Raw genomic sequence first — 26,006 nt, 5'->3', positions numbered from 1 at the left:
CCGTCACAAACCCGGTGGGCATTGGTTTCTCGGGTGCAGGCGCTGCGGGAGCTGGTCCTCAAATACCGAGAGAGCATCGTGCACGTGCGGACCGCGGCCGAGCACACGGAGGAGAAGCTGAAGGCCGAGATCCTGTTCCTGAAAGAGCAGATTCAGGCGGAGCAGTGCTTAAAAGAGAACCTCGAGGAGACCCTGCAGCTGGAGATAGAAAACTGCAAGGAGGAGCTAGGTGAGCACGCGGCCGAGCTGCGAGCTGCGAGCTGCGAGCTGCGGGGCGGAGTGCAGGGTCCCGGAGAAGTGGGCGGGGACGCGGGCCGTGGGCGGGGCCGGGGAGAAGTGGGCGGGGATGCGGGCTGTGGGCGGGGTCGGGGAGAAGTGGGCGGGGATGCGGGCCGTGGGCGGGGCCGGGGAGAAGTGGGCGGGGATGCGGGCTGTGGGCGGGGTCGGGGAGAAGTGGGCGAGGACGCGGGCCGTGGGCGGGGCCGGGAGAAGTGGGCGGGGACGCGGGTCGTGGGTGGGGGCCGACCTTGGGATTATAAACAGTACTGTCTGGTTTCAGAATGTGGAAGGCGGAACGTGGGTGGGGGATGTATAGGGAAGAACGAAGGGCTTTTCCGATGTCCTGATACATCCAGAGCAAATTCAAATTTAATTGGGACTTAAAAACAACAAAAATCCCGTTTCGGGGAGCGGAGCTGGCCGCTCTGGCAGAACCCCGGTGTCCCCAGAGCCCTGCTGGGCTGCATCCCCACCCCGAGTTCGACGTGCTGCAGGCTTTCCGAGTGGCCTCGCCTGTACTTGAGCTCCGGGCTGCCGCAGGGGGGGCCGGGAGTACTTGAGAAAGGGGCGCTGGTTTCCCGCGCTCAGTGTCTGACTGCTGTTTCATCGTTTGAGATCGAGCTTATGGTAGAAAGGTGTGTAAACGAAGAAAACTTCAATGCAAAATAATCAGCGAGTGCTGACATTTCTCCTCTTTCCCTTCCAGCTTCCATTTCTAGCCTAAAAGCTGAACTAGAGAGAATAAAAGTAGAAAAGGGACAGGTGAGTCTGCTGAGGTTCGCCTTAGTTTCATCCCCAGCTGGGAGTTGTTCCTGGAAGACAGGCCCCGCCCGCCCTCCGGGAGCATCTGCCTGCTGCCCGGGCGCTGCGCTTGCTGGGCCTGCTCTGTGCGCCCGGGACGCTGTGGCCGCGCCGGGTGTCTGCTGTGGCGGGGGGACAGGCGGGAGGGGATGTTTCTCCCTGGCTTGGGGTCCTCTTGACATCAACACCTCTGCCAGCCGACCCCGTGACCTGCGGCCCACTGGGCGTGCCCTTCATCCCACAGGCCTGGCCGTCTGAGCCCCTCGTTCACCCCCCTCCTTTCCCGCTGTCCATGGCTTCCCCGGGCGGCCTTCGTTCCTTCTAAGCTGCTTGTCTCTTCACGCAGTCTCCACCGACGCCCGCGGGTCCGGACTCTGTCCGTCTCTGCCCCAGGCTGCCGAGGCCCTGGCTGAGCAGCACCGCGTGTCCATCCGTGTCCCCATCCGCTGTCCCCTCCCTCCTCATGCCCCTCGCCCTCAGCTGTGACGGCCTCGCGCCCGCCCTCCACACGACCGCCTTCAGTGTCCTGGCTCCTCGCTGCGCGCCCTCCCCTCGCTCCCGGCCTGTTCTTGCTCCTTCAGGGAAGGGATGGCCTGCGTCTGCCGGCTCTTCTGTCGCCGATCCCTCCCAGTCGTGGGCCTGTCCCCTCCTGATCTCTTTTCCACAAACATGCTGTGGTCCCCGGTGGGACTGCACGGCCTCCGGTCCCTCTACAGCCCCACGCAGTCTGGCCACCCGGGCAGACCTCACCCGCTTAGGAGCGCGTCCCATCTTGTCCACATGCACCACCCATCTGGGCTCAGACTTCAGTGCTCGCCCCGCGTACTGCACCAGCCTGATGTTTCTCTGCCTCCAACACGTACCTGTTCCACTTCCTCTTCGTACTGAAGCCCAGCTGGTCTTTCAGAATTACTAGGTCGCAAACAACGACTCTGTCGCTGTCAAACCCCCTGTGCTCCCGCTGTCCCCAGGGTGGAGCCCGTGTTCCCGGCCCGGGGCCTCTCCCGCGTCTGCCTGCACGGCCTGGTGCGGCAGGGACTCACCCCAGTTCTGAGAGCCGTCCACTCCCCCGCCCAAGTACCTTCCCGCCTTCTCCCCTTACCACCCTCTCCTTCCCCTGGAGAGTTTTTCTGTTAAGGGTCAATGTCACGTCAGCTTTTCTGGCAGAATTAAACGCTGCTTCTCCGCGTTCACATGCCGTCAGTCCTGCAGCATACATCTGTCTCCTGACTGCTCTGTCCCCAGGTCTTGGGACCTAGTGGGGACCTGACGGATGTCTGATGAAAGAAAGAGGGGGTCTTGAAGCCTGACCTGCAGGGCGCAGCGATGACAGGGTGGGGACAGCGCAGCCGCCGTTGTCCAGGGCCTGGGGCACCCGAGGGCTGGGGCTGCTTCTCAGGCCCCAGGCACTTTCTCAGCTCGGTTTTCCCTTCCTCTCACAGCTGGAGGCCACCCTGGGAGAGAAGTCTCAGCAGCTCGAGGGTCTCCAGGAGATGAAAACCACTTTGGAGGAACAGTTAAAGAGAGAGACTGCTGCTAAGGTGATGTTTTTACGGGTAACTTAGTAAAAGCGCTAAGCACCTGGGGTCGCATGCTGCCTGTGTAGGAGAGGACGTGGCAGCTTGGAGCAGCGTCCCCCGAGGGCTGGCGGGCTGGCCGCGGGCGGGGGGGACGGACCTTGTGAGAGTCGGCTGGGCCCCCACGGCCCGAAGCAGTGCTCTCAGCCGCTGTGGGCCCCGTCCCCCCAGTACGTGCTGCCCGAGGTCAGCCCGGTGAGGAGCAGCCAGTGCGAGGCTGACTGGGGGACCCGGATCCTAGAACGGGTCTCCGCGAGCCCTGTGCGCAGACTGACGGATAAAGACACCGCGTCCGTGTTCTGGATAGTTCTGTGTCCGCAGGTTCCCGTGCTCCTGCTGAAGGGTTTCCCTGCCGGGCGGACTGGGGGTCGCGGGGCCGCTGGGGGTGAGGTGAGCGGTGGGTGGCTTTGTACTCGCGCCATTTCAGGAGGACGCGAGCGGGCTCAGGCAGCCGTGCCCGGGAGGCGCTGGATTCCGCGCGGCTGCCGTCCCGGAGACGCAGAGCTCAGCTTCCCGGGCCTGCGGGACTCGGGCCTGTGGCTCTGGGCCTGTGGCCCCGGGCGGCTCCTCACCGGAAGCTGTCCTGCAGGCAACTGTAGAGCAGCTGATGTTCGAAGAGAAGAACAAAGCTCAGCGGCTGCAGACGGAGCTCGACGTCAGCGAGCAAGTGCAGAGAGACTTCGTGAAGCTTTCTCAGACCCTTCAGGTGAGACGGGACCCTTCCGGCCAGGCCGCTGCCGGCGCCCGGTTCCTCTCCTGGGTCCTGCTGGCCACAGCACCGCCTTCCCTGTGCCGAGCGCCCCCGAGCCACTGCCCCGCACCCCTCCCTCCGAGGCCCAGCTCAGCGGGGTCCCCCCCGCGGAGCCTTGTCGCCCCCACGCCCGGCCATGTTGCGCCTGCTGCCCTGGCCCTCGACGGACGCCTGTGGGGACATCCAGGAGGTTGTGCAGAGCCCTCCAGGCTCGGGGTTCGATTTCCCCGAACTCAGCTGTGGAGTCTGTGGGGTCAGGGGTCACCCGTGCCGTGGTCGCAGCCCTTAGCCTAGGCCTGTCGCACAGCAGCCCCCGGGGAGCGAATTGCTCTTTGACGGGCCCCGCGTCTGCCAGACCGAACCGGCTCGGGAACACCCGGGCCTGAGGCGCACGCGCTTGACTCCGTGTCGCTTCCCAGGTGCAGCTGGAGCGGATCCGGCAGGCGGGCTCCCTGGAGCGGATCCGGGCGATCCTCAACGACACCAAGCTGACGGACATCAACCAGCTCCCCGAGACATGACACCCGAGCAGGACGCTGGCCTGCACCCTGGGTTTTTAACTCCTCTTAGAGCAACATTAATTATTATTTAACTCTTAACCGAAGAAGTCACAAGAAAGGGAGCCCGGAGCGATGCTTGCTTCTGGTGGGAGAGGACGCCGCGGCGCGGGAGACGTGCGCGCAAGGACTTTCCCATGGGGACAGACGGACACACTGGACCCTGGGGGGGTGGGGTCCGCTCGGTGACGGAGGAAGTGCTGCTTTATCCAACGTTTTCCTGCCTTTAAAGCAACATCCCAATCGTGTTTGGAATTACATTTTCTGTTCCTAGATATTGGAGGAGAGCCTTTCCTGTTTCTGTTGTCTCGAGTTCAGCAGTAACCGTATTCCGCTAGCAGACAGAGGTGTAGTGTGCTGTACGAGTATTTTATATTAAAATATGAAGTTCGCAAGCAGGCCATCGGCTAGGGAGTGTATCGCTCAGCTCAGTGCATTTTCTTTCTTTTTTACCATTTTGTCTTGCGTTGGAGGACCTTCAATGCGACCGAGACTTGCCTGAGACCCACAGGACGGGGGCGACACCACTGACGCAGGCGCCGAATCAGTTGTGAGACTGAAAGCGTGGCGGGGCGCCCTGCATTGGAAGCCGAGGTTCGAGGAAAAGCACAAGAGACCGCGGAAGCACTTTTCTGCCCCCCTCCCCAGACGCGCTCTGCGGGCCCACAGGTACCAGGGTTGAGCTGAACGGGCACGTCTGCTCTTTTGAAAACTGTTTTAGTTTAGTTATTGGATCAGTGGAGAAAACAATATTAATAAAACAAGCTATGTCTGACATCTAGTAGAAGCTTCTTAAATCTGCTCATTTCCACCTCTAGTCCATGGGCCTGTGCGCCTTGTTTCCGATCATCCCAGACAGATGCCTAGTTTGTGTTCCCCTCTTCTGAGTTCGGTGTGGCGTGCATACTGCCTGTGGGGGCCCCTGGGAAAGGCCGTTGGGGTCGCCACCAGGCTAGAGCCCTGCTGGTCGTGTCCGTGAGGTCAGACCCCTCCCCTCTGTGCAGAAAGCTCGGTGAGCATGAGGTGCCGGGCTCCCCCGCGCGTCAGGAGGCACAGGGACCGGGCTCGTGCTCACTGGCGGCCGGCTGGAGCCCCGCGCACAGACGTGTCCTCAGGTGACCCTCGTGCTCGGTGCCGCGCAGCGGGAGTGACTGGATGACAGAGACTGGCTCAGCCACCGTCGACTTAGGGTTCAGAGTGGGTGGTCTTGCAGGGTGGGGCTAGCCCAAAAAGCTGTCCCCCAAGGACAAGAAGAGATCTACACCCCCTCATTCCTTGGGCCTCTGGTGCAGTTCTGTCATAATTATGACTTTAACAGTAAATACTAATTAGGGAAATAGGGCTCTAGGCCCACCACGCATGAAACATTGTCAGTTGGTTTGAAGTTTCTCTGTATGACGAGTGCTACTTGGTTTGGAGAAAGGAACCTGTATCCTCACTGAGTTACAGGGAGTTTCAGCACGTGCACAACGAGCCGCAGGCGGATTTCAGAGGACTGCAGCCTGTCGTAACCTTCCTGAACGGCCTCCACCCGCTCCCGGCGAATGCCGGCACCTCGCAGACCGTTTCCTCCGTCTGGAACCGACGGCGGTCCGCGGCGGAGCCCAACTGGGGGAGCCCGGCCGAGAACATGCTAGAGGAACCCCAGCGGAGACTCCTGGTTCTGCTCGGTGTTTCTCGTGTGAAACCACACAGACGCTACCCGTGGAGGAAGCACTTCTAGAGACCGGGTTGTCTGAGAGACAGGAAGCGGCCGAGGAGGTGGGGTTCTGCCCCCACAGACAAAGGACAGGCCGGCTGGGTTCCCCGCACGTCCGTGTGCTCGCACGGCTGACCCGCCCTCTCACCTGGAACCTCCTTCCCTCCTGGTCTTCCGCGGCGGTCACAGCCGTGTCCCCCTTCTAGAACTCACACCGGAGGGTGCGAGAGAGGACCTGACGCTGAGGACAAACCTGCGCCCGGCGAGGCTTCTCACACTGAGGTCTGACCCACCCGGTGCCCCTCGGGGACCGCGCGCAGCCGGTGCCGCCTGGAGGGTGGTCCTGCCTGTCGGTGGCCCCTGCCCAGCTCTGAGCGGGCCTCGGGGGTGACCGTGTGACTGCACTCGACATGTGTCCTCGAGAAAGTGTTGGCGTTAATCAGCCGCTGCCCCATTCAGTCCTGGGGTCCTGGCCGCTACGGTGTTGGCTGAGCACGGAAACGCGGGACGGTTTGAAAGGATCCTAGTTCCTTGCTGAACACAACCCTAAGCTTCAGCTTAAATATAAAGTACATTCCAACTTTAAATAAAAGCATTTATTAATTACAAAACCAGTAGGAAAGACCAATCACCAGGGCCCAGCTCACCGACAGCGCCTCTGCCTAAGGTAGGTGAGGCCACCCGTCGGAGCCTTCGCTGCTTCGCCCCGCGGGACCCGCTCCCTGTGCACTCAGAAGTTGACGTGGTTTCGGATATCATTGATCTGCTTCACCATCTCTCTTATGTGTTCGCCCCTGTAAGACCATGAAGTCACTCAGTTCCGGGGACGCAAGGAACGAACAAGGCGTTAACGCTCGTGCTTAAGGAATTAAGCGGTGACGCTCAAGTGTGCGGGAAATGCTCCGCTGAAGCGAACCGTGCGAGGTTTCCACGCAGCGCGGCGGAGCTCGCTGCCCGGGGAACCTGTCGGCCACACCCATCTTTGCTCCTCCCACCATCCTCTGCCCCTCGGTCCCCGGGACCCGTGAACGCGGGCGGCGCAGCGGGCGGCACTTACTCCTCCTTCAGGACGGACTGGATGCACCTGCGCTGGTAGGCGCTGAGCGCGATGGCGGGCTTCTGCGGGCTCAGCACCTTCTCCATCTTCCGCTGCTGATAGTCCTTCTTCATGGTGACCTTGAGTGTCAGAACACGGGCTACGGTTCGCTGCGCTCCCGCCGCCCCTCGGACGGATGGCGCCCGCCGCCCCGCGCCCCGGCCTACCTGCTTGATGGCGTTGCCCAGGTGCCGCAGCTGCTCGGGGATCAGCTGCAGCTCCTTCTTCATGTCCCTCTCGCTGTCAGACAGAACCGGCAGCTGCGTGTGGAACCGGTGCAGCACGGTCTTCATCCTGGAGCGAGCGGGCGGGCGTTGGAGGCCGCGGGGGCACCGAGCGCGCCAGAGCCCCGGGTCCTCGAGTCCGGCTCTGCGCCCCCCGCGGGCTGGGCCGGGGCTCCCCGCGCTGTCGCCCCACCCCTGCCCCAACACGCTCAGGACCCAAGCGCTCCGACCGGACGTTCGCGGCCACTGACCTGTTCATGAGATCCTCCTGTTTCTCCTTGGCTTCCTCGTATTTGTCGGCCAAGCGCTCCGCCATTTCCCGGAGACTCTTCCTAACGGCAGAAACCAAGGGGCTCTCGGGCTGCACCCCGACAGCGGAGCCAAGTGCGCGCTTCCGCGTCCGTGTGTTTGAGCGGGAGCCGCGGCCGTGTTCCCCGCTTGCTGCGGCACTTACCTCTCCTCGCGGCAGTAATTGAGGTCTTCCAGTTGTTTCTTCTTCTGGTCACACAACAGCTTGACCCTGGGGGAACACGGAGACTCAGCAGAAGCCGGGCCGGGCCGCTGGCGGGTGCACGCGGGCGCGGGGCCGGGGTACCTGCGCTGGATCTCCTCCTTGGCCAGGTCCTGCTTCAGGATGTACTGCTCGCGGAACACCTGCGTGGCCCTGCTCAGCAACTGCAGGCATTCCTCTGGGGCGGGGGCCGCGTCTCCGTCGGACGACCTGGGAGTAGAGCGTCTGCCGTGACTCCCCGTCTGCCCCGCAGCCCCTCTCCCTGCATCTGTCCACCCCCCACCCCGTCACCCACTGACAGCCCAGCACAGCAGGACGTGGGAGACGAGACTGCGGAGGACAGAGGACGGACAGGAGTGATGAACACAGGGACGGGAACCCGGTAAAACCTGGACGCCCCAAAGCTCATACTTCAAAAAGGCGGGATTTGCAACACTACGTTGCAAAATGCTTCTGATGTGCTTTTCGAAAGAATCCGGGCTTTCGGCCAGAATGCGGAGGGGAGACTCCGCTGCTGCCACGTCTTCTCGGGTACAGAGCAGGGGAGGAGACGCCGGGTGGACCGTGCTCCTGCAAGACACAGATGCGACCCAATGCTGTCTACCGCGGGCTCATCGGCTGCGAGCCCCGCAGGAGCCCCGTCCACGCCGAGCTGTGAGAACACGACAAACTAGACAGCGTGTCTCCCGTAAGAGGACGAGACTGCAGCTCTCTGCCCTGAAGGTCACCTTGGGGAAGCCGTCCCCCTAGTCTACCGACGCTGCCGTGTGTCCCAGCGTGTCGGGACGGGATCTTTCCAATAAAGACGTTGAACTGACAAAGGCAGCCCCAAAATACAAATCCATCGTGGACTCTGGTGAGGTCCGTGAGGGCAGAGACCGTGTCTGTGACACACAGTCTCGAGCACTGGACAGCTTTGTCACATGAATAAACTGTGCATCTCCCACGTGTGATGTTGCATCTGCTCTGCTCTGACAGAGGGATTCTCCCAGCGGGATGGTCAAGCGTGTGGGACACGAGGGCACTTACAGCAAGGGCCTTATGAGGCACTCGTAGGTGCTGGTGACGCAGACCATCGTGGGCCCCAGGATGTCGGGTACGATCCAGAACCCTCGGATGGGCGCCGGCTGCCTGGAACAACAGGGCCGCAGGGGCTGATGCTCGGCCGGGACTCGCCGCCCCTGCAGGAGCGCAGAGCTGGGGACTGGAAGGCCGCCCTGCTGAGGGTCCTGGTCGCCTAACAGCCTGGAGGCCGTTGGGACAGGAGCCACCAGCGGCTGCCGGCTCGCACGCCAGGCCCAGCCCAGCGCGAGCGCTCGCAGACGCTCAGACCACACGGGAGGCGAGCGTCCGGCGTCCAGCGTCCTGCACCGGCTCGCAGGCCTTCACCTACGGTCTCCACCCCCCGCCCTGCCCTGCCCCGTGGCGGAGGCGGAACTGGGTCCCGGCAGGGACGGCGGCCCATCTGCTCGCGTCGCCTGCCCCTGCCCTTCACCACAACCCTCCTTCCGGGCGGCTTCCCCCTCTTCTGGGAGGGGAGACGGTGCGGGGGTCCGGGAGTGAAGAGGCCTGTTTTCAGGGTGAAGCCTGCACCTGGGGAGCAAGCAGCTGTGACCGCGACCAGGCCCGGAGCAAGGACGCTGCAGAAACTGCAGCCTCTGGGTGACCCCCCTGCTCACAAGCTCCCCTCACCCCCGACCCTGCGGGAAGAAATCGCCATCCTGACTTGGTGCTTGGCGATTAAAAATCTATGGGTTCACACCTAAGCGACACGGTTTAATTCTACCTGTTTGAGAAACGTATACAAATGGGACTTTATTCCGTTTTCCCCATTCACTTTCTGACCCAGCGCCGTCCTCCCCGCCCCCAGCAGGGCCTTCCCTGCGCGTGTCCGAGAGCCCCAGCCTGTTCTGCCCGTCTGGACCCCTCCCTGCTCGCCGCTGCTCTGCGGTCAGCCCCCAGGACCTCCCCCCACCCCGCGGTTGGGCGGCTCCAGACGCTCAGGCCTCCTGTCCCCATCGTGCGCCCTCTCCCGTGCTCCTTCCCCACGGCCCGGCTCCCACACCCGCACGCCCCCCGTCCGCCCGAACCCACCCTTCCTCCTGGGCCCGTGTGCGCGACGGCAGGACAGCGATGCAGTGACCCCAGTACAGGGCTGGGAGTCGTTCTAGGTAGTTCCCTTCATTCACTGAACGTCCACGGACCATGTGTCCCTTGGCCAGAAACGGGGCACGAGACAGTGTGTGACACAGACACGGTCTCTGCCCTCACGGCCCTCACCACAAACCCCAACTGCAGTACGTACGACCGAGAGGGAACCAGGCAGACGGGGGCCCAGGGAGCCCTCGCTGAAAACCTGACGTGAGCTCGGGGTCACACACAACGACAAGTGCTCGCGAGGGGACGGCAGCAAACGGGGGCGGACACACAGTGTGCAGGCGGCCTGACCCACGGCCCCTCGGGTCAGCTGTCGTGTCCGCCGGGGGGCGATGTGAGTTCGGCTGGGCGGCAACCCGAGTGCGGGGGGACGCGGCCTTACCTGCAGGGCAGCGGCTTCGTGCACAGGATGTGCTCCACGAAGCACTTCTGCTCGGCGCCGAGCTCCTGCAGACTGTCCTTGTCTTCCTCGTCTGCGGGGGGAGGGGCGCACCAGGTCAGCGCGCCGCGCGGCCCCGGGCACCAGCCGGACGCAGCCAAGTGCCCGCCTCGGACCGTGCCCTCCCGACACAGGGCTCCCGGCCCAGCAGGGAGAGCGGGCTTCCCCGGTCAGCTGCGGAAACGCGGGCGTGTTTCGGCCGTGGTTCCCGGGCAGCCGCCGCCTCACGCACGCCTCGCCCGCCTTGGCGGGTTCTGCAACAGCTTTCCGGAATGTGGTTCACAGCGGCCCACGACCCACCACGTACAGTGTGTAATTCCAGGGGGTTTGCCGCACAAATTGTACGCCCACCACCACAGAGATTTTAAAATCCTTTCACGAGGGGCGCCTGGGTGGCTCAGTCGTTAAGCATCTGCCTTCGGCTCAGGTCATGATCCCAGGGTCCTGGGGTCGAGCCCCGCATCGGGCTCCCTGCTCAGCAGGAAGCCTGCTTCTCCCTCTGCCTCTGCCCCTCCCCCTGCTTGTGCTCTCTCGCTCTTTCAAATAAAAAATTAAAAAAAAAAAAAAAAACTTCATTACCCAAAAGGAAGCCGCACACTCCTGAACGATCATGCGAGTTTGGCCAATGGCCCCAGGCCACCGCCACCACCCTCTGGCCTTCCCCCTGGGCGCACCTGCCTGCCCTACACCGTTCCTGCACGTGCGCGGAGTCGGCCGACAGATAGCTGTCTGGGCGAGGCTCTCTGTGCCGCAGCCCGAGTCGGCACCTCATCCCTTCCTACTGTTGGCGGACACTCTGTCCGATGGCTGGATCGCTGCCCGATCGGCGGTGACAGACACACGGCCGTTTGGCTCTCACGAGGACACTGCTGTGAACACCTGCTTACTGTGTGTGGACACGTGCGCGTGCACCGGGCAGCGGACCTGGGGTCAGGCCGTAAGTCTGTGCGGGTCGCCTGGGGCACGGCCAGACTGTTTCCCTCGGTGCGGCACCACGTCACGTGTCCGCAAGCCCTGTGCTGACCCCCTCGTCAGGACCGGTTCTGACGGGCGTGAAGTCGCACCCAGCGGTCACGTGGCGTCTCACTTCCAGGACTGCTGACATGGGACGTGTTCTCAGGCGCCTACTGGCCGTCTGCACCTCATCTGAGGAAGAAGGTCTACTCAGACCCTTTGTCCTGTTTTGAATTGGGCTCTTGCCTTCATGTTGCTCATTTCTACAGGCCCCTTTCGTATTCTAGCTACAAGTCCGTTTCCAGACAGGGATTTGCACTTACTCCCATCCTGGGGATTGTCTTTTCACTTCCGTAACAGTGTTTGCTTCTGAGAGGTCTATAGTTTTAGTTCTGCGATCCGTTACGGTGTGAAGAAGGGGTCCAATTCCGTCCTGTCGCAGGTGCACGCACACGTGTCCCAGCGCCACTGGTCAAAAAGACTGCTCTCCCCGCGCTGATCTCTGTTGGCGCCTTTGTGGAAACCAACTGGACTCTCCACCCCGTTCCATCAACCTATGCGAATCTCCTTATGTCAGCATCACGCCGTCTGCGGTACCGTACCTTTTGTAAGAAGTTCTGAAATCGGCAAGTGTGGGTCCTCCAACTTTGTTCTTGTTTTTCAAGACTGTTTTGGCTAATCTAGGGCCTTGGAATTCCAAATGAACTTTAGGCTCAGCTTGTCAATTTCTGCAAATTCTGACAGGGCATTGGGTCTGCACATCGACTTAGCGATTATTGCCATTTAACAATATTAAGTTTTCTGATGCATGAACATGGGGCGTTTTTTATTTATTTAGGCTTCTTATTTCTTTCAGTAATATTTTGTAACTTTAAGCCTATGTTTTACACTTTTATTAAATTTATCCTTAAGCATTTTCTTTTGAAGCTTTTACAAATGGGACTGTGTTATTTTTCTTTTGGCTTATTCACTACTAGTGCACAGAAACAGAACAGATGTTTGCACACTGCTCTTGTATCGTGCAAGCTCTCTGAAACCTTTATTAGTACAAACGCTTTTGTAACGGGTCCCCTATGATTTACTGTATAAAAGCTCATGTTGTCAGAAGAGGGGTTTAGTTCTTCCTTTCTAATCTTGAAGCCTTTTATTTCATTTTCTTGGCTAGTTTCCTTGTCTGCAGCTCGACAACAATGTTGAACCCAAGTGGCAAGAGCAATGTGCTTGTGCTTCAGATCTTAAGGGGAAAGTGTGGAAGGCAGAGCTTGTAAACAACCAAACTGGACATTCAGCGGAGATTTCCTGAGCCGAAATCAAGAGTCGGACTCTCAATGGACTGAGCCACCCAGGCGCCCCAATTCTAAACGACTTTTTGATAGAATCTGTGAAACATACTGAAAAGTACAAAAAACTCACCTGACCCAAGAAACTTGTGAAGTTTATGAATCCAAGTGAGCCCAACACTGTGCACACCGGCCTCGTGAGTACAGTGGTATCTGGAGGGACACTTGGGATCTGCAAACGGAACCATGAACGATACAACGGCAGTCGTTAGAACACGGACATTCACCCCAGAAGCCCGCAAACACGCGTGTGGACAGAAGTGACAGACAGACGGTCTGCACGTCCTTCACACTGTGCTACCGTGTCCGGGCTTTTAAAACTTTTAACACCTGAATTCAATTTTCAAATATATTTTAAATATTTTTAAAAGTAATAAACACAACCCCAATATTTCTCAACAGAAGAGTTCACCAAAACATATACTTGTCCACCTCTGGGCGTTTACTTGCAGTCCTTCAACGCAAAACGGGGCAGCTCTGCAGAAACATACGCGTCACTCCGCGAACCTACTCAAGCAAGTGCGTAAGTCACAGCCCGCCAGGACGACCGCGGACTCAGCAGTCCCAACACCGCGCGTCCACACAGGCGTGGGGTGTCACTTCTCAATAATGTTGACTCACGGATGGTTTTACGTTTAAGTTTTAATCCTTTTTTTTTTAATTCCTCAAGTAAGATTACTCCCACCATGGGGCTTGAACTTATGTCCCTGACATCAGGAGTCACATGCTCTTCCAATTGAGCCAGCCGGGCGCCCCAAATAAATAAATAAATAAATAAATAAATAAATATTTGGATATAATTCTTGTTTGACAATCCTTTATATTTACTTAATTTTTAAAAAGATTTATTCTAGAGAGCACGCACGCATACATGCGAGAGAGAGGTGTGAGGGGGAGAGAACCTCCAGCAGGCTCTGCGCTGAGCATGGAGCCTCACGTGGGGCTCAGTCTCACGACACTGAGATCATGACCTCAGCTGAAATCAAGAGTAGGGCACCTGACTGAGCCACCCAGGAACCCAGAGGATCCTTTATAGTTATACTAAGAAACATGAAGAATCGTTACGTAATTTAGATGAAATCTTCTATACTTCTTTTGAGCCCTAGTACCAGTGAGACTACCTGAGACTAAAAGATGAGTTCCTGAATATTTATGAATATTTATCGCTGTGACTCAGTACTTTCAAAACATTAAACAACTAAAACAAGATACAGAAATAATTTACATGCTAAAGCTGATTTAAGATGCAACTGTTGAGGGGTTGGCTCAGTCTGTGGGGCACGTGACTCTTGATCTCGGGGTCATGAGTTCAAGCCCCACTTTGGGTGTGGACCCTACTTTAAAAAAAAGAAAAGAAAAAAAGATGCAACTGTCATCCATAAGCCCCAGATGAAAATTTCCTCCTAACAGCCTTTCTTACTGTTGACTTCACAGTAAGTAAATGTTGTGAAGTGAATGTTAACATTTTTTCCTGTTTTATATGTTGGGGTTCTGCATAACTACCCCCTGAAAATAACATTATAGTAGTACAAAGTTTTAAAAATCCTGGTGTATGGCAGTCCTCTCCCTGAACAATAAAATATTAAAAAGTTTCTTTTCATCTGGCCAAACTGGAGACTTTATCTCAGGCTCAAATCATCTCATTAGGTCTACTGTTTCCAACGGCTTTTCAAAATGTGTCTGCGCTGAAGTCAAAAGAAAAATCTCAGTATTGGGAAAGAACCAGAAATCTGTTACAAAAGAGGCAACATTCGTAACTGACGTAGGAATCTTTAGACACCCTGCTATTCGGTGGCCACTCATGTCATTAAAAATCTGGGTACGTTTCAGTGACTGCAATGTGCCCTAAGTACAAATATGAACGAGTCAAAAATTTACTAGTTTCACATACGAAATATTAACTCTCGTTGGAAAAAACAAGAAAAGAATGCCTCCATTTAAGATTTCCCAAAGACGGGGCACCTGGGTGGCTCAGTGGTTAAGCGTCTGCCTTCGGCTCAGGTCATGATCTCAGGGTCCTGGGGTCGAGCCCCTCATCGGGCTCCCTGCTCAGCGGGAAGCCTGCTTCTCCCTCTCCCACCCCCCCTGCTTGTGTTCCCTCTTTCGCTGTGTCTATCAAATAAATAAATAAAATCTTAAAAAAAAAAAAAAAAGATTTCCCAAAGACCTATTCTCTTTATAAGGAAACCAAGCAGCGTGTGTCCCTTACCTCACCGGGTCCCGGTGTCGTCATTGCTAAGTTGTGACCCCTACCGCTTGGACTGTCTAATCAGACGTGCTCAGTGACTCCCCATGCTGGCCTACCGCACGAGAACCACGAGCCCCGAACGTCTGCTGTCCTCTCTACAGATCTGAACCCGATCCCGTGGGCTGGCTCCAGGGCCGGTGAGCAGAGGAGCTCCTGTCTCTGCACGGGGCCCAGAAACCTGGAGGAGACTCCGAGAAGCGGTGGAAGGACAGTGGGATCGCAGGGGCTTGTGTCAGAAGGCCTCCCAGGTCATCTGATGTCACCCCGACCGTTTTCAGATGAGAAAACGGAGCCCAGAGGGGTTGACCGAACGCCCACTCATGTCAGAACTGTGCCCCAAACCCAGCCGGAGCCAGGCCCCTTCCACTCAGCCGCTCGGCATCACCACAGCACCGGCTTCCAGGGGCACAGCAGTCTACCCAGAAGCTCCCCAGACAAACACAGAGAAGCTGCCGGAAAGATCTGGTACCAACCCAGGTAAATTAAAAGAGAAAAAGAGAAAAAGGACAGCTTTCAAACCGGGTCTGGGAGTAACAAGAGACTATAATGTGTTCGAAAGTGAAGACCTGAATCTTCACAGCAGCGTCTTACAATTTAAATTTTAAAATTCCTTTTAAGGTTTATTAAAGTTTGTATACGTTTAAGTATTTGAATCATGAAATCAGCTTTCGACTAGACCGGGAAAAATTCCCCACTCTCGATCTGGGCGGATCCAGACGGCAGACTATCCGGACACCTGGGAAAGCGGCTCAGCCCCTCCCGGCCCCTGAGTGGCGCATGGAGCCCGGAAGGCGCTCGGGGCTCAGTCAGCCTTCCCGCAGCTGGAACCACAAAACCACGGCCGGGAGCGGCCCGGCACCGTCCCCGTACTAGCAGGTCGGGCTGGAAGTAAGGGCGCTGCCCACGTTACCTCTGTGCAGTTTGATTGGACAAGAAAAGTCAGAATCGAAGGGGTCGTCGTCCCCGGCGGCGAGCGTCAGGCCGAGCTCCAGCTCCACGCACTCGAACACGTACAGGGAGGGGACGAAGTCGGCCCTGGAGGCCCAGGACTTCTCCGACTGTGAAAGAAGCAGCGGTGTCTCAGCCGTTCGCGTTCATCCACCCGACAGGACCCCTGCCCTCGTGTCCTGACGAGGGGACAAAACAGCCTCTCTTGTGTCCGGCAGATGCGAACCAGGCTCCGAAGGGCCCATTTAGGGGCCGCACCTCGGGACGGGCGGTGACAGGGAGCCCCTCCCGCTGTCAGTGCCCGCACCCGACTCACCGTCTGGTCGTCCTCCTCGTCCCCTTCCAGCACGACGCAGTGATACAGCACTCCCGACTCGGTGGCGATCACCAGGATGTTGGGGACGCAGGGCAGGCAGAGGATGGCGCACGCGTCGTAGCCGTAGTTGTCTTCCGCCGCGGGGTGCATGGGCAACGGGCCCAGCAGCTTCCCGACACTCCCGGGGCTGCGGGAACAGTGACACACGCGGGCGGGCGGCTCAGACCGCGCGTTCCTGCGGCGGGCCCACCCCGGCCCACCCCGGCCGTGAACGTGGCGCTGGGCGGCCCCGAGGTCTCCGCTCTCTCCCGCTCGACTCTCACCCCCGGTGCTTCGCGACTGCAGAGAAGGCTGCACCCAAGAAGACACGGACAACGTCTGAAGACATTTTTGGTTGTCGCCATGGGGGTGACGCGGGCGCTTACTGGTGTGCTGGGGCGGAGGGTGCTGAACGCTCCCCACTGTTCAGCTCAAACATCACCAGTGCGGAGGCTGAGAAACCGGGCCCCAGAACCGGTGCTTCCCTTGTCACATCTCTAAGCTACGCAGTGACGACAGCCCCCAGGGAGACCCTCGCTGCTAAACCCACGGCCGCCCAGCTGCCCCGTGGCTGCACCTCATCACCCGCACCGTCTGCCCCGCTCCCCGTCCCTCCGAGCACACCTCTCGGGCCTTCTCCAACTTCTGTCCCTTGAAGACCGGCGCCCCCCCGGGTTCTGTCCCAAGCCCCCGCCCCACTCTGCATGCACACGAGAGCATACTCAACCACGCCTGCTTCTAACTACTGACTAGGCCCTGCATGGTCTCTTCAGGGCTTCAGACCCAGTGTCCACGTGGAGACACAGTTACTGAGTGCTGGGGGGCGGCCCAAGGGACAGACGTCCAGCTGGGGAAGCAGACGTGTAGGCAGAATTACCATACGTGTGCTGAGTGTGACAACGCAGGGATTTCAGCGCAAGAGGAACACAGGGACAAAGACACTGAGGTAAGGGGCGCCTGGGTGCTCGGTCGGGTGAGCATCCGACTCTTGATTTCTGCGCAGGTTGTGAGATTGAGCCCCACATGGGGCTCTCCGCACTGAGCGCTGTCAGCTTGAGAATGTCCCCTGCCTCTCCCGCTTGTGCTCTCCCCCTCTCTAAAATAAATAAAATTTTTTTCCTTAAGATTTATTTATTTGAGACAGAGAAAGAGAGGGAACACGAGCAGGGGCAGAGGCAGAGGGAGAAGCAGCTCCCCACTGAGCAGGGAGCCCGATGTGGGGCTCAATCCCAGGACCCCGGGATCATGACCGGAGCTGAAGGCAGACACTTCACTGACTGAGCCACCCAGGCGCCCCTAAATAAATTAAAAAAAAAAAAAAGAAAAAAAGAATTGAGGTAAAAAAGGTACCAAAAATAAATACGAGCAATGAGAAAGGGCATATTCTGGGAGGGAACTGTGAACACTCCAAGCTAAGGAGCAGCTCTGGAAAGTTCTGGAAGCATGGACGACCAGGACCCACAGGAAGGCGACTCTGCTTACTAGGATGGGAGGCGACGGATATTGTCTGAGGCCGCAGCTGGTCAGCCAATGTGCGGCGCGGCGACTTCAAACGTCTCTGCCCCCGTGCGTCCCTTACCAACCATCTCACCGTTCTGCTTGGAAGCCATCACCGGCTTCCCACGGCCCTACTCCTACAGAAAAGACCCCGTGTTCCCTAACCGGGTGTAGAACTCCACCACGTTGTCCCTGGGCAGCCCCTTCTAGCTCCATCACCCGGTGCCCTGTACCTGAAACCCTGCTCCTGCCACAAACGTCTCATCGCTGAGCCACGAGTGACACGTGCACCCACCTGACGTGCCCTTCCCCGGCCCTCGGCGATCCCGCATTAGACACGCGTCCCTCTCCACGAAAATGTCCCTACCTCCTTCGCTGCGATCCGTCTCTCCCTCCTCTGAGCGCTCGCTGTCTCTGTGCCACTAACGTGGTTTGGGCACGTGTCTCTTCGCCCCACAACTGGGACGTCTGACCCCAGACTACCCTGTCTGCCCTTCCCCGTGGTGCCTCATTCACGTGCGATGCACCGACTGTCTGGTCGACGGGGAGGAAGTCACAGGCCGAAGGATCGGTACCACGTCAACCAAGCACTGCAGGGACCCCGCGTCCCCTGGCGGCAGGTGCGCCCCGCACTCACCTGTGCGCCAGGCTGACGTGGGTGAGGAAGGTCTCCCCGTTCTCATATAGGATGTACAGTGGCTGTGCCGCGACCTCCCCTTGGCCTTTCTGCCCGAACATGCTCTTCGGGACCGCGGACAACGGCCCGAAGTCAAACGCAACTGCTGTCTCCCCCAGAGACGCGGTATACGCCCTCCTGAAAAGACATTGAAAACCAGCCTGTTGAAAATAAAATGTCCAATAGCGGGAAGTGGGGATGGAATCTGCATTCAGCGGAGAAAAAAAGTCACACCTACACGACAGAAGCGTCAAACCCTACAGCGCGGCTTCCATCTTCAGCAGCTCAAACCCACAGACGCGCGATAAAACCCCGCACAGAGACACGCACGAACCCAAGAGGAAGACAGCGGGAAGACCAGCTCTGAGTGTGGGAGCCGTTCCTTCCACGAGCGTCCACGAAACACCTGCCCTGAGCAGGCGCTGCCGCACGTTCTGGAAACACATCCGTGAACCTGACAGCCCTGCCCTCGTGAGAGCGACAAGACCAGACAGGAGCACAGGACGTGGCGGCAGCAGATGTCAGCACGGGAAGGGAAGCGTGTAGGCGGCCCTGAGCGATCCTTCGGCCCGAGCGGCCTGGGAGGGACTCTGACGGGCGAGATCTGAGCACAGACCCGAAGCACCGACGGGAGTAGGTCTGTGGTCACACGGCAAAGCACAGGCAGAGAGGCTCCCCGCGGGCAGGGGCGGTGCTGAGAACGAAGGGCGAGGAAGCCGGGGTGGCTGAGCCCAGGGCCAGGGCAGGAGAGGGGCCGCCTGCGGGCAATCAGTGCCATGGGGCAGCAGGGACGCAGAGCCACCAGCTTTATGCCCCAGGCGTCCCTCTGGCTGCTATGGGGAGATCACAAAGCATTTCATTTTCTTCTTAATATTTTTCTGTAGGTATTCCCCGTGTTCTACAATAAATACACGTTACCTTTGTAATTACAAAAAACAAGTGATGACACATGTCTTTGTATTTTAAAGTTTAGTATAACTGTCATCGAGAAAGATTCCAGTTCCCTGCAAGGTTAATAAATACGGCTGTGTGCTCACACCACCAAAAGCATGCCGGTCAGCGATGGAAAAACCGTGCAATCTCTGTTAAAGCTGCATTTGTAATCCCAATAAACTACCGGAAAAAAACATTTCAGAACACGAAGAACCACTTACCCTTTATTGAGTATCAGGCTTTCCTCTTCGGCTTCGGAAAGCACAATGACCCTGGCGGGGGTCTGAGGCTCTCGCAGAGAGTAAATCCTAGCGAGCAAAGGAGGAGAGACCCGCGCTTAGAATTCTTTCATTTCAGAACCGCCCTTCCCCTCCATCTAATCACTGCTTCAGCATTTTCCTGCCCGTCTCACAACCATTTCTTTGCCACAGAGCCTGCTCTTCCTGACAGAGCAGCGTACTTCGTCTGTTCTTTCACAACGTAAGAGCAGGGTGTCCGTGGGACCTCCAGAAATACCGTGCACCGTTACCAAAGTGCCTCCTGGCCCCCTGCACACTGCGCACCCCCGTCTCTCCCCTCCTGAGCCCCCGCGCACGCTAGCGCCATCCGGACGCCGCCCGACCGGCCTGAGTGGGCCAGCTCCCCGGTACCACCTGTCTCCGCCCGTCACACACAAACCTCCTCGGAGAGGAGCCCACTGCCCTCTGTACACCCACAGGCCGCATGGAGAGGGACGTTTAGCCCCCAGTCTGCACACACTGTTGTTACACAAAGACGCAACATCACGTCATCCCTACTTTCCCAAGGGGGAAGTATAAAACGGGAATTTTTTTTTTTACCATCATTTTAACTTAACAAAATTTCACGGCACGTGGCTATAGTTAAAAGGAGAACTTTTAAAAGGCCAAAAATATTATTAGCAATCCAACATCGCTTATAAAGCCCTCATCAAGTTAATCACTTTGTCTGACCGCCCTAAGACACTTTAAACTTCATTAGTTCCATTACCAGTAAAATGCCATTTAATAGATCTTTTTAATGAAAATGTGATCCAACTGAACACACGCACCGTGGTCTTCCGCCGCTTCTAAGCAGCACTGACTTCAAAACGCACATAAATGCTGGACAGGACGCACTATAGTGGGGGGGTGAAAGGAAGAGCGGGTGCACTGGGTGGGTAGGGAGATCTTGATGCCCAGAAACTGTCAACAGGGTCCAAAGCTTAGAAGAAACAATAACTACCCCATATTTATTTTTATTTTTTATTTCTTTAGAGAGTAGGAGGAAGGGACACAGAGAGGAAGAGAACGAATCTCAAGTAGACTCTGCACTGAGCACAGAGCCTGACATGGGGCTTGATCTCATGACCCTGAGATCACGACCTGAGCCGAAATCAAGAGTCAGATGCTCAGCTGAGCCACCCAGGGCCCCAAGTACCCCATATTTAAAAAAGAACAACCTTCAACAGTTGAGACTAAATACCTCCTTTTAGGCATAACTCGAGGAAGATCTTGGCCTGCGCCCTTTCCCACCACCCCGTTCCTCAGCACATATGAAAGGAAGACCAGGGGAGGGGCGCCTGGGTGGCTCAGTCGTTAAGCGTCTGCCTTCAGCTCAGGTCATGACCCCAGGGTCCTGGGATCGAGCCCCACACTGGGCTCCCTGCTCAGCAGGGAGCCTGCTTCTCCCTCTCCCACTCCCCCTGCTTATGCTCTCTCGCTCGCTGTCTCTCCAATAAATAAAATCTTTAAAAAAATAAAGAAACAAACACAGACCAGGAGAGGGAGCGTCAGGAGTCCTTCCATATACACTATAACCTCTGTGGCGGGAGGGTGTCCCCTCCCTTCTTTAGTCCCAACTCCAAAGCCAAATGGGTGGGGAGGAGATACTTGCCGGATTTAGAGGTGCCTGTAATGAGGGGAGATGGGTGTCTCATGTCCCAGCTGAATCCAGCTGTGCTGCAGGAAACTGCAGGCCCCCAAGTAAGGGACCCCCGAGTGAACTGGACAGGTCACACCCTGGGGTTGGGGGCTTGTGAATGCTACGTGGTATCCACCGCTCTTACGGAAATTTCCACAGGAAGTGGGCTGGAACAGCATGAGAGAGGACTGTGGTACCGATGCCCAGGTCCGCGTGGCCCTTGCAGGGCAGAGCAGAGGACCGTGGCGGTCACCACCACACCACAGAAAAGACAGCAATGGCTCCATCGCGAGTGCGAGGATCGTCCACCCCGAGGGAGAACGCGGGCCTGACCGCGGACAGACCGGTGGGCGACAGAGCTCCTCAGTGACTGGGGGCCCCTGGGGAAACACACACCGTCTGTGCCGAGGTACCGTGTCAACGGCGGCCACCAGCAGCCGATGGGACCAGATGACACCGGGAGCAGGGTCAGGTCCACCCCCTGACAGCCAGTCAGCCTCAGCTCCCCTCGCTCCCAAGGACTGAGACCCCGAGGAAGCAGGAGGCAGCCCCGTCCCTACACGTCACCCCACCTCAAGGTGCCGGGACAGAAACAAAAGCCAGAGCAGGTCAGGCCCTCCCCACAAGCGTCCCCTCCCCCAGCGTCTGGCCTGTGCGACGGGCTGGGACCCAGAGCGGGTATGGACTGGACATCGCAGCTTTAAACTGGACACACCAAGTTTAATAACTGAAGGTAACCAGAGAGCGATGAGATCTGTGTCAGAGGCCAGTAAGGGGTCAAGCCCTCAGCAGGGAAGGAAGAGCTGGCAGAGCAGGGTTAAAAGCCGTGATTAGGAAAAATAAGACTATCTGCTCCTCAGCTGAGTCCCCACCCCCCTTCCGTGTTTTACCTAAGTTAGACCCAAAAAATTAACTGATAATATTACAGAAATCTCTGTAGGATTAGGGCCTTTAATCACAGAGTTCAAAACCTGTCAGATCAAACCGGTTCATTTTACAAAATTAGAACTGACGCTCCCCTCAAGTTTAAGATCTCCAAGACAGAAGTGGCGCGCTGGGGCAAGAGTTCATCTCTCTCAACTCCCAGTGATGCTCCCTTCTCCCCCCGGGGCATCGCCTCCAGCAGAGCAACAGGCTGAGAGGGGCTCTCTCGGGAGGGTTAGTGAAGGAGAGACTGGAGGCAGAGGCCTGGCTGGGCGGCGAGCAGTAACTAAGGCCACTAAGTGAGGGCCGTCAGACAGCCCGCTGGGCCCGAGTGCCTCCAGCAGCCGAGACCAGGCAGCGTGACGGCCGGTGACCCACCCGACGGCGCCACAGCCGACCCCTCGCGAAGCTACGGAGACTGAGACACTGCACCTCATCACGTTGTCTGACGTCAGCAGCACGATGTGCGGGTCCAGCAGCTCACCGGGGTACCAAGCGGCGTGCTTCAGCGTCAGAGATGTAGAACTGGTGAAAAATCTCTCAGCGACGGGAGTGGTACTACAATAAAGACAACAGTTTTTCCAAAACATTCTGTAGAATGTGGACCAAAGGTCTTCTACAGGAAAACCTATTTTAACACTCTCTGCTCTTCCTTCCTTCATATTTCTTTCTCTCAAATCTTGCTGAGAAGAGCAGTCAAAGCATCTATTCAGCCAATGCAAGGGAGGATCAAAACAGAACCGTTCTCTAAATCAGTGTATTTTAGACCATCCTGTTACAGGTAACTTGAGATACACTAACCGATTTGATCCCTTTACTGGCCTGGTAAGAGAACTACAGGGTAAACGTGATTGATCCAATTGTGGAAATGGGGAAACAGATTTTATTTTTTTATTTTTTTATTTTTTTTAAGATTTTATTTATTTATTTGAGAGAGAGAGAATGAGAGACAGAGAGCACGAGAGGGAAGAGGGTCAGAGGGAGAAGCAGACCCCCCGCTGAGCAGGGAGCCTGATGTGGGACTCGATCCCGGGACTCCAGGATCATGACCTGGGCCGAAGGCAGTCGCCTAACCAACTGAGCCACCCAGGCGCCCCGGGGAAACAGATTTTAGAGAGGGAACATTTTCAGGGAACGCTGGGGAGCTAAAGGTGGTTTCTATCTTACATTCTTTTCAACAGATCTTTCAGACTCTCGCATTTCCGGATCATTGAAAAAGATACAAAAATTAAACTTAGTTAAACTTAAACCCCTTACACATATATAGTAACTGCTTTTCAAAAGTTATCTTATTTCTGCCCACATGAAGGAGCCGAACTCCAGTGAGACAGCTGTGATCAGTCCGGCAGAAGAAATGCAGGATCGCACAAACACGACAGCAGGAAGCCGAGAGCATGTGGTGTTGGATCGGCAGCACAGAAAATGTAGCTACGAACCACCACGGCGCCTGAACAACTGTCCGCATGTATTACAAACTAGACAAATGATAAATGGAAATACAACTTACCTACAGTTCACTGTTGATTTTCCACCTTCAAATTCAGAATTCTTCCCCCATCTTTTAGGTAGTTCAAATACTGTAAGTCCTTTTACTCCTATAAGTGCTATATGATGCTGTGTTGGACTTAACAGGACTTGATAGATTTCAAACAGGGGCGGATTTATGCACAGCAATCTCTGGAAAATAAAGCAAACTGGTTAAAATAGTTCATTTCACAGTAAAAATGTATGCGAGGTACTTGAAAGCACAACCGTCATGGTACAGTTTTCTTTTTTTTTTTAAGATTCTCTTTATTTACTTGACAGAGAGAGGGAGCATGAGCAGGGGAGCGGCAGAGGCAGAGGGAGAAGCAAGCTTCCCACCGAGCAGGGAGCCCGACACGGGGCTCGATCCCAGGACCCCGGGATCATGACCTGAGCCGAAGGCAGACGCCTCACTGCCCGAGCCCCCCAGGCGCCCATCACGATGTACACTTTAGTACAGCAACTGAGGCAGGTGCTGCTTTCCTCGCCGGGAACTGCACAGCAATGAAGCATTCTGGGTAAGTGCTAACACCTGGGCTAGGAACTGACGGGAAATTTTTTAACCGCTGAGATTAGCATGTAACATAGAATGCACCAGATTTCCCCACCTTGAAAAACAAACATTACACATAATGTCCCTTTTTGTGACCGAACTCCAGCCTGCCCGACAGTCTCTACACCCCATCAGGTCAGCCCGTGTCCGCGAAGCCACCACGCTCTGTCTGCCTGTGTGTGTCTCGACAGCTCCCTTCTCCTTTGGTGGCTGGCTGTCACGGTGCAGGAGACCTCCTGCGACATCACCCCGATCTCCCGGCCAGGGGTACGTGCATCTTCTCTGTGCTCTGGGTAATTCCGTCATAGTTCTTGTCACCCTGCATTCTAGTCATCCCTTCAGTTGACTCTTGTCCCATCCCGCACGGCTGAGTTCTTGAGACCTGTGTCCTCCTCACTTACCCTCGGCACAGAACAGGGTCTACTGCTGTCCCTGACGTGTTCCAGTGACGCGAGCACTGAACTCAGCAGTGTCCACGAACGGCAGCTGCTGTGCTACGTCAGAAACAGTCCAGCGGGACAGAGAACAGCCTCAAGGGCTCCGGCGGCTGGTAAAACACCGCTGGCCCCCGCGGCATTCTCGGGGCTTCGAGGAGCTGCTTGTCTCAGCGTCACCGCCCTCACAACGCACTCCTTCTGCCGGTCACGTTCTGCGGCTTCTCTGCTGCCCACCTCACACTCCCGTTTTCTGTCCTTTACTTTCACTCACAGACCAGGAGACTGCCGACGTATCACTTATCCTCCCGTCGGGAGACCCACGCTCAGCCTTTATCACCTTAAACAAGGCCGGTCTGAACACGAGATCTCTCCCGCTCGCGCCGGAGTCTGGAAGCCCGTCTCATCGCCGATGCCAACCGAGTGCTTGTGAGAAAGCAGACTGTCCACGCGTGACTGCGTCCCAGACCGCACAAACACAGCGAGCACCCTGCTAAAATCCCACCATTTCTCATCGACAAGAATCACGGGGGCTCACAGCACGAGGCATGCGTCGCAACAGGTATCCCGGTTTTAATTTTTTTTAATCTTGAAAAAAGCCAGAATCCGTTTACTACAACTAAACGTTTCCCTCGGGCAGCGTCTGACCACAGGTCTGGAACGCTGTCTACACCCGCTTTCCCGTGCTGTCGGCTAAGCAAACCCAAGCAAAGCTGCCTTCCAGCTCTGGGAACGGGCCCACCTTCTAGGAGGGACGAGAGAGGAGCACCGGGGATTCTCCGCCCGCTCAGGCACAAGACTCGAAACCGGCCGCTTTCAAGCCTGTCCCGACTCCGCTCACAGCAGCCCCAGGACAAAGGACTACCCCGGGACCCGGGGTGCGCCGCCGCCAAGCGGGTTCCTAGAACCAGCCCACTCGCCCTCCCTCCGCCCACCTGCTGTCTTCCCTCGGAGCACCCGCGCCGCCGGCCCTGCCCCTCCTCCCGGGCCCCAAGAACCCAAACACCCCGAGAGCGTGGCGGGGTCGGCAAACCTCCGCCGAGGGAACGAAAGCCGGGAAAGAGGCTGCCGAAGTGGCCACGCCGAGGCGGAACGAAGACGAGAGAGGCGCGGAGAGAACCGGCCGCGCCGCGGGGACGAGCGCTTCCGCCTGCGCCGCCCACCCGCCCAGCACGCCCGGCCGCCGGGATGCGCGGGAAGCCAGCCCCGGCCGCACCTGGTACTGGGACAGGGAGGGCTCCTCGCCCGCGCCGCCGAGGCCCCGCAGGCGGACCACCAGGAAGGAGCTGCCGTCGCCGTCCCACAGGAAGAGCTCTCCGCCCAGGCCCAAGACCAGGTTCCTCGTCAGCGGCGGCGACGAGGGCGGCGACGAAGACGCCGGCTTCTCGGCTTCGGCCGGGCTCTGGTTCTTCAGCCCCTCGCGGAGCCGCAGGAACACGACGTGGTTGGGAAGCCAGGACTGCCACGGCTCCGCGTCGGCCGCGGGGCTTTCGGCGGCCGCCATCTTGCCCCCACTGCGCGCGTCGCCCCAGGGACTCCGCGCGCCGCTGAGCGCAGCCAATCCGCGGCCGGCCGGCCGCGCTCCGGCCAATCAGCGAGCGGGCAGCCC

The 26,006-nt window shown here is 57.6% G+C and overlaps 2 protein-coding genes across 7 annotated transcripts in view; one reads left to right on the top strand and one right to left on the bottom strand.

Annotated features, from left to right (window-relative positions):
* The window catches only part of RABEP1 (rabaptin, RAB GTPase binding effector protein 1), a 204,810-nt gene extending 200,064 nt beyond the window's left edge, over nucleotides 1–4,746 (top strand). For all 5 annotated transcript variants that reach the window (XM_036078318.2, XM_036078319.2, XM_036078324.2 and 2 more), the window contains 5 exons: nucleotides 40–229; nucleotides 986–1,041; nucleotides 2,523–2,621; nucleotides 3,247–3,363; nucleotides 3,828–4,746. In XM_036078318.2, coding sequence (XP_035934211.2) covers nucleotides 40–229; nucleotides 986–1,041; nucleotides 2,523–2,621; nucleotides 3,247–3,363; nucleotides 3,828–3,929 — 564 coding nt within the window. In that variant the 3' untranslated portion in view covers nucleotides 3,930–4,746. The remainder of the gene's footprint in view (nucleotides 1–39; nucleotides 230–985; nucleotides 1,042–2,522; nucleotides 2,622–3,246; nucleotides 3,364–3,827) is intronic.
* Nucleotides 4,747–6,245: 1,499 nt separating this feature from the next.
* NUP88 (nucleoporin 88) lies at nucleotides 6,246–25,944 on the bottom strand. 2 transcript variants are annotated; one of them, XM_036078328.2, is made up of 17 exons: nucleotides 25,614–25,944; nucleotides 23,394–23,563; nucleotides 22,319–22,444; nucleotides 19,264–19,350; nucleotides 18,071–18,247; nucleotides 15,898–16,084; nucleotides 15,544–15,691; nucleotides 12,459–12,557; nucleotides 10,035–10,125; nucleotides 8,525–8,626; nucleotides 7,907–8,065; nucleotides 7,580–7,705; nucleotides 7,439–7,504; nucleotides 7,236–7,316; nucleotides 6,928–7,054; nucleotides 6,722–6,840; nucleotides 6,246–6,458 (listed from the first exon to the last, which is right to left on the bottom strand). In XM_036078328.2, exons 1-17 carry the CDS (start codon nucleotides 25,899–25,901, stop codon nucleotides 6,395–6,397), a joined length of 2,217 nt encoding a protein of 738 aa, XP_035934221.2. In that variant the 5' UTR covers nucleotides 25,902–25,944; the 3' UTR covers nucleotides 6,246–6,394. The 2 variants fall into 2 exon arrangements, with proteins under 2 accessions (XP_035934221.2, XP_077923890.1); XM_078067764.1 differs by lacking the exon at nucleotides 8,525–8,626.
* Nucleotides 25,945–26,006: the final 62 nt, after the last annotated feature.

This window comes from Halichoerus grypus, chromosome 2 (genome assembly GCF_964656455.1).
Source record: "Halichoerus grypus chromosome 2, mHalGry1.hap1.1, whole genome shotgun sequence".
NCBI lineage: Eukaryota > Metazoa > Chordata > Mammalia > Carnivora > Phocidae > Halichoerus > Halichoerus grypus.
Note: the sequence above shows the minus strand (reverse complement) of the source record. Positions and strands in the feature narration are given on the sequence as shown.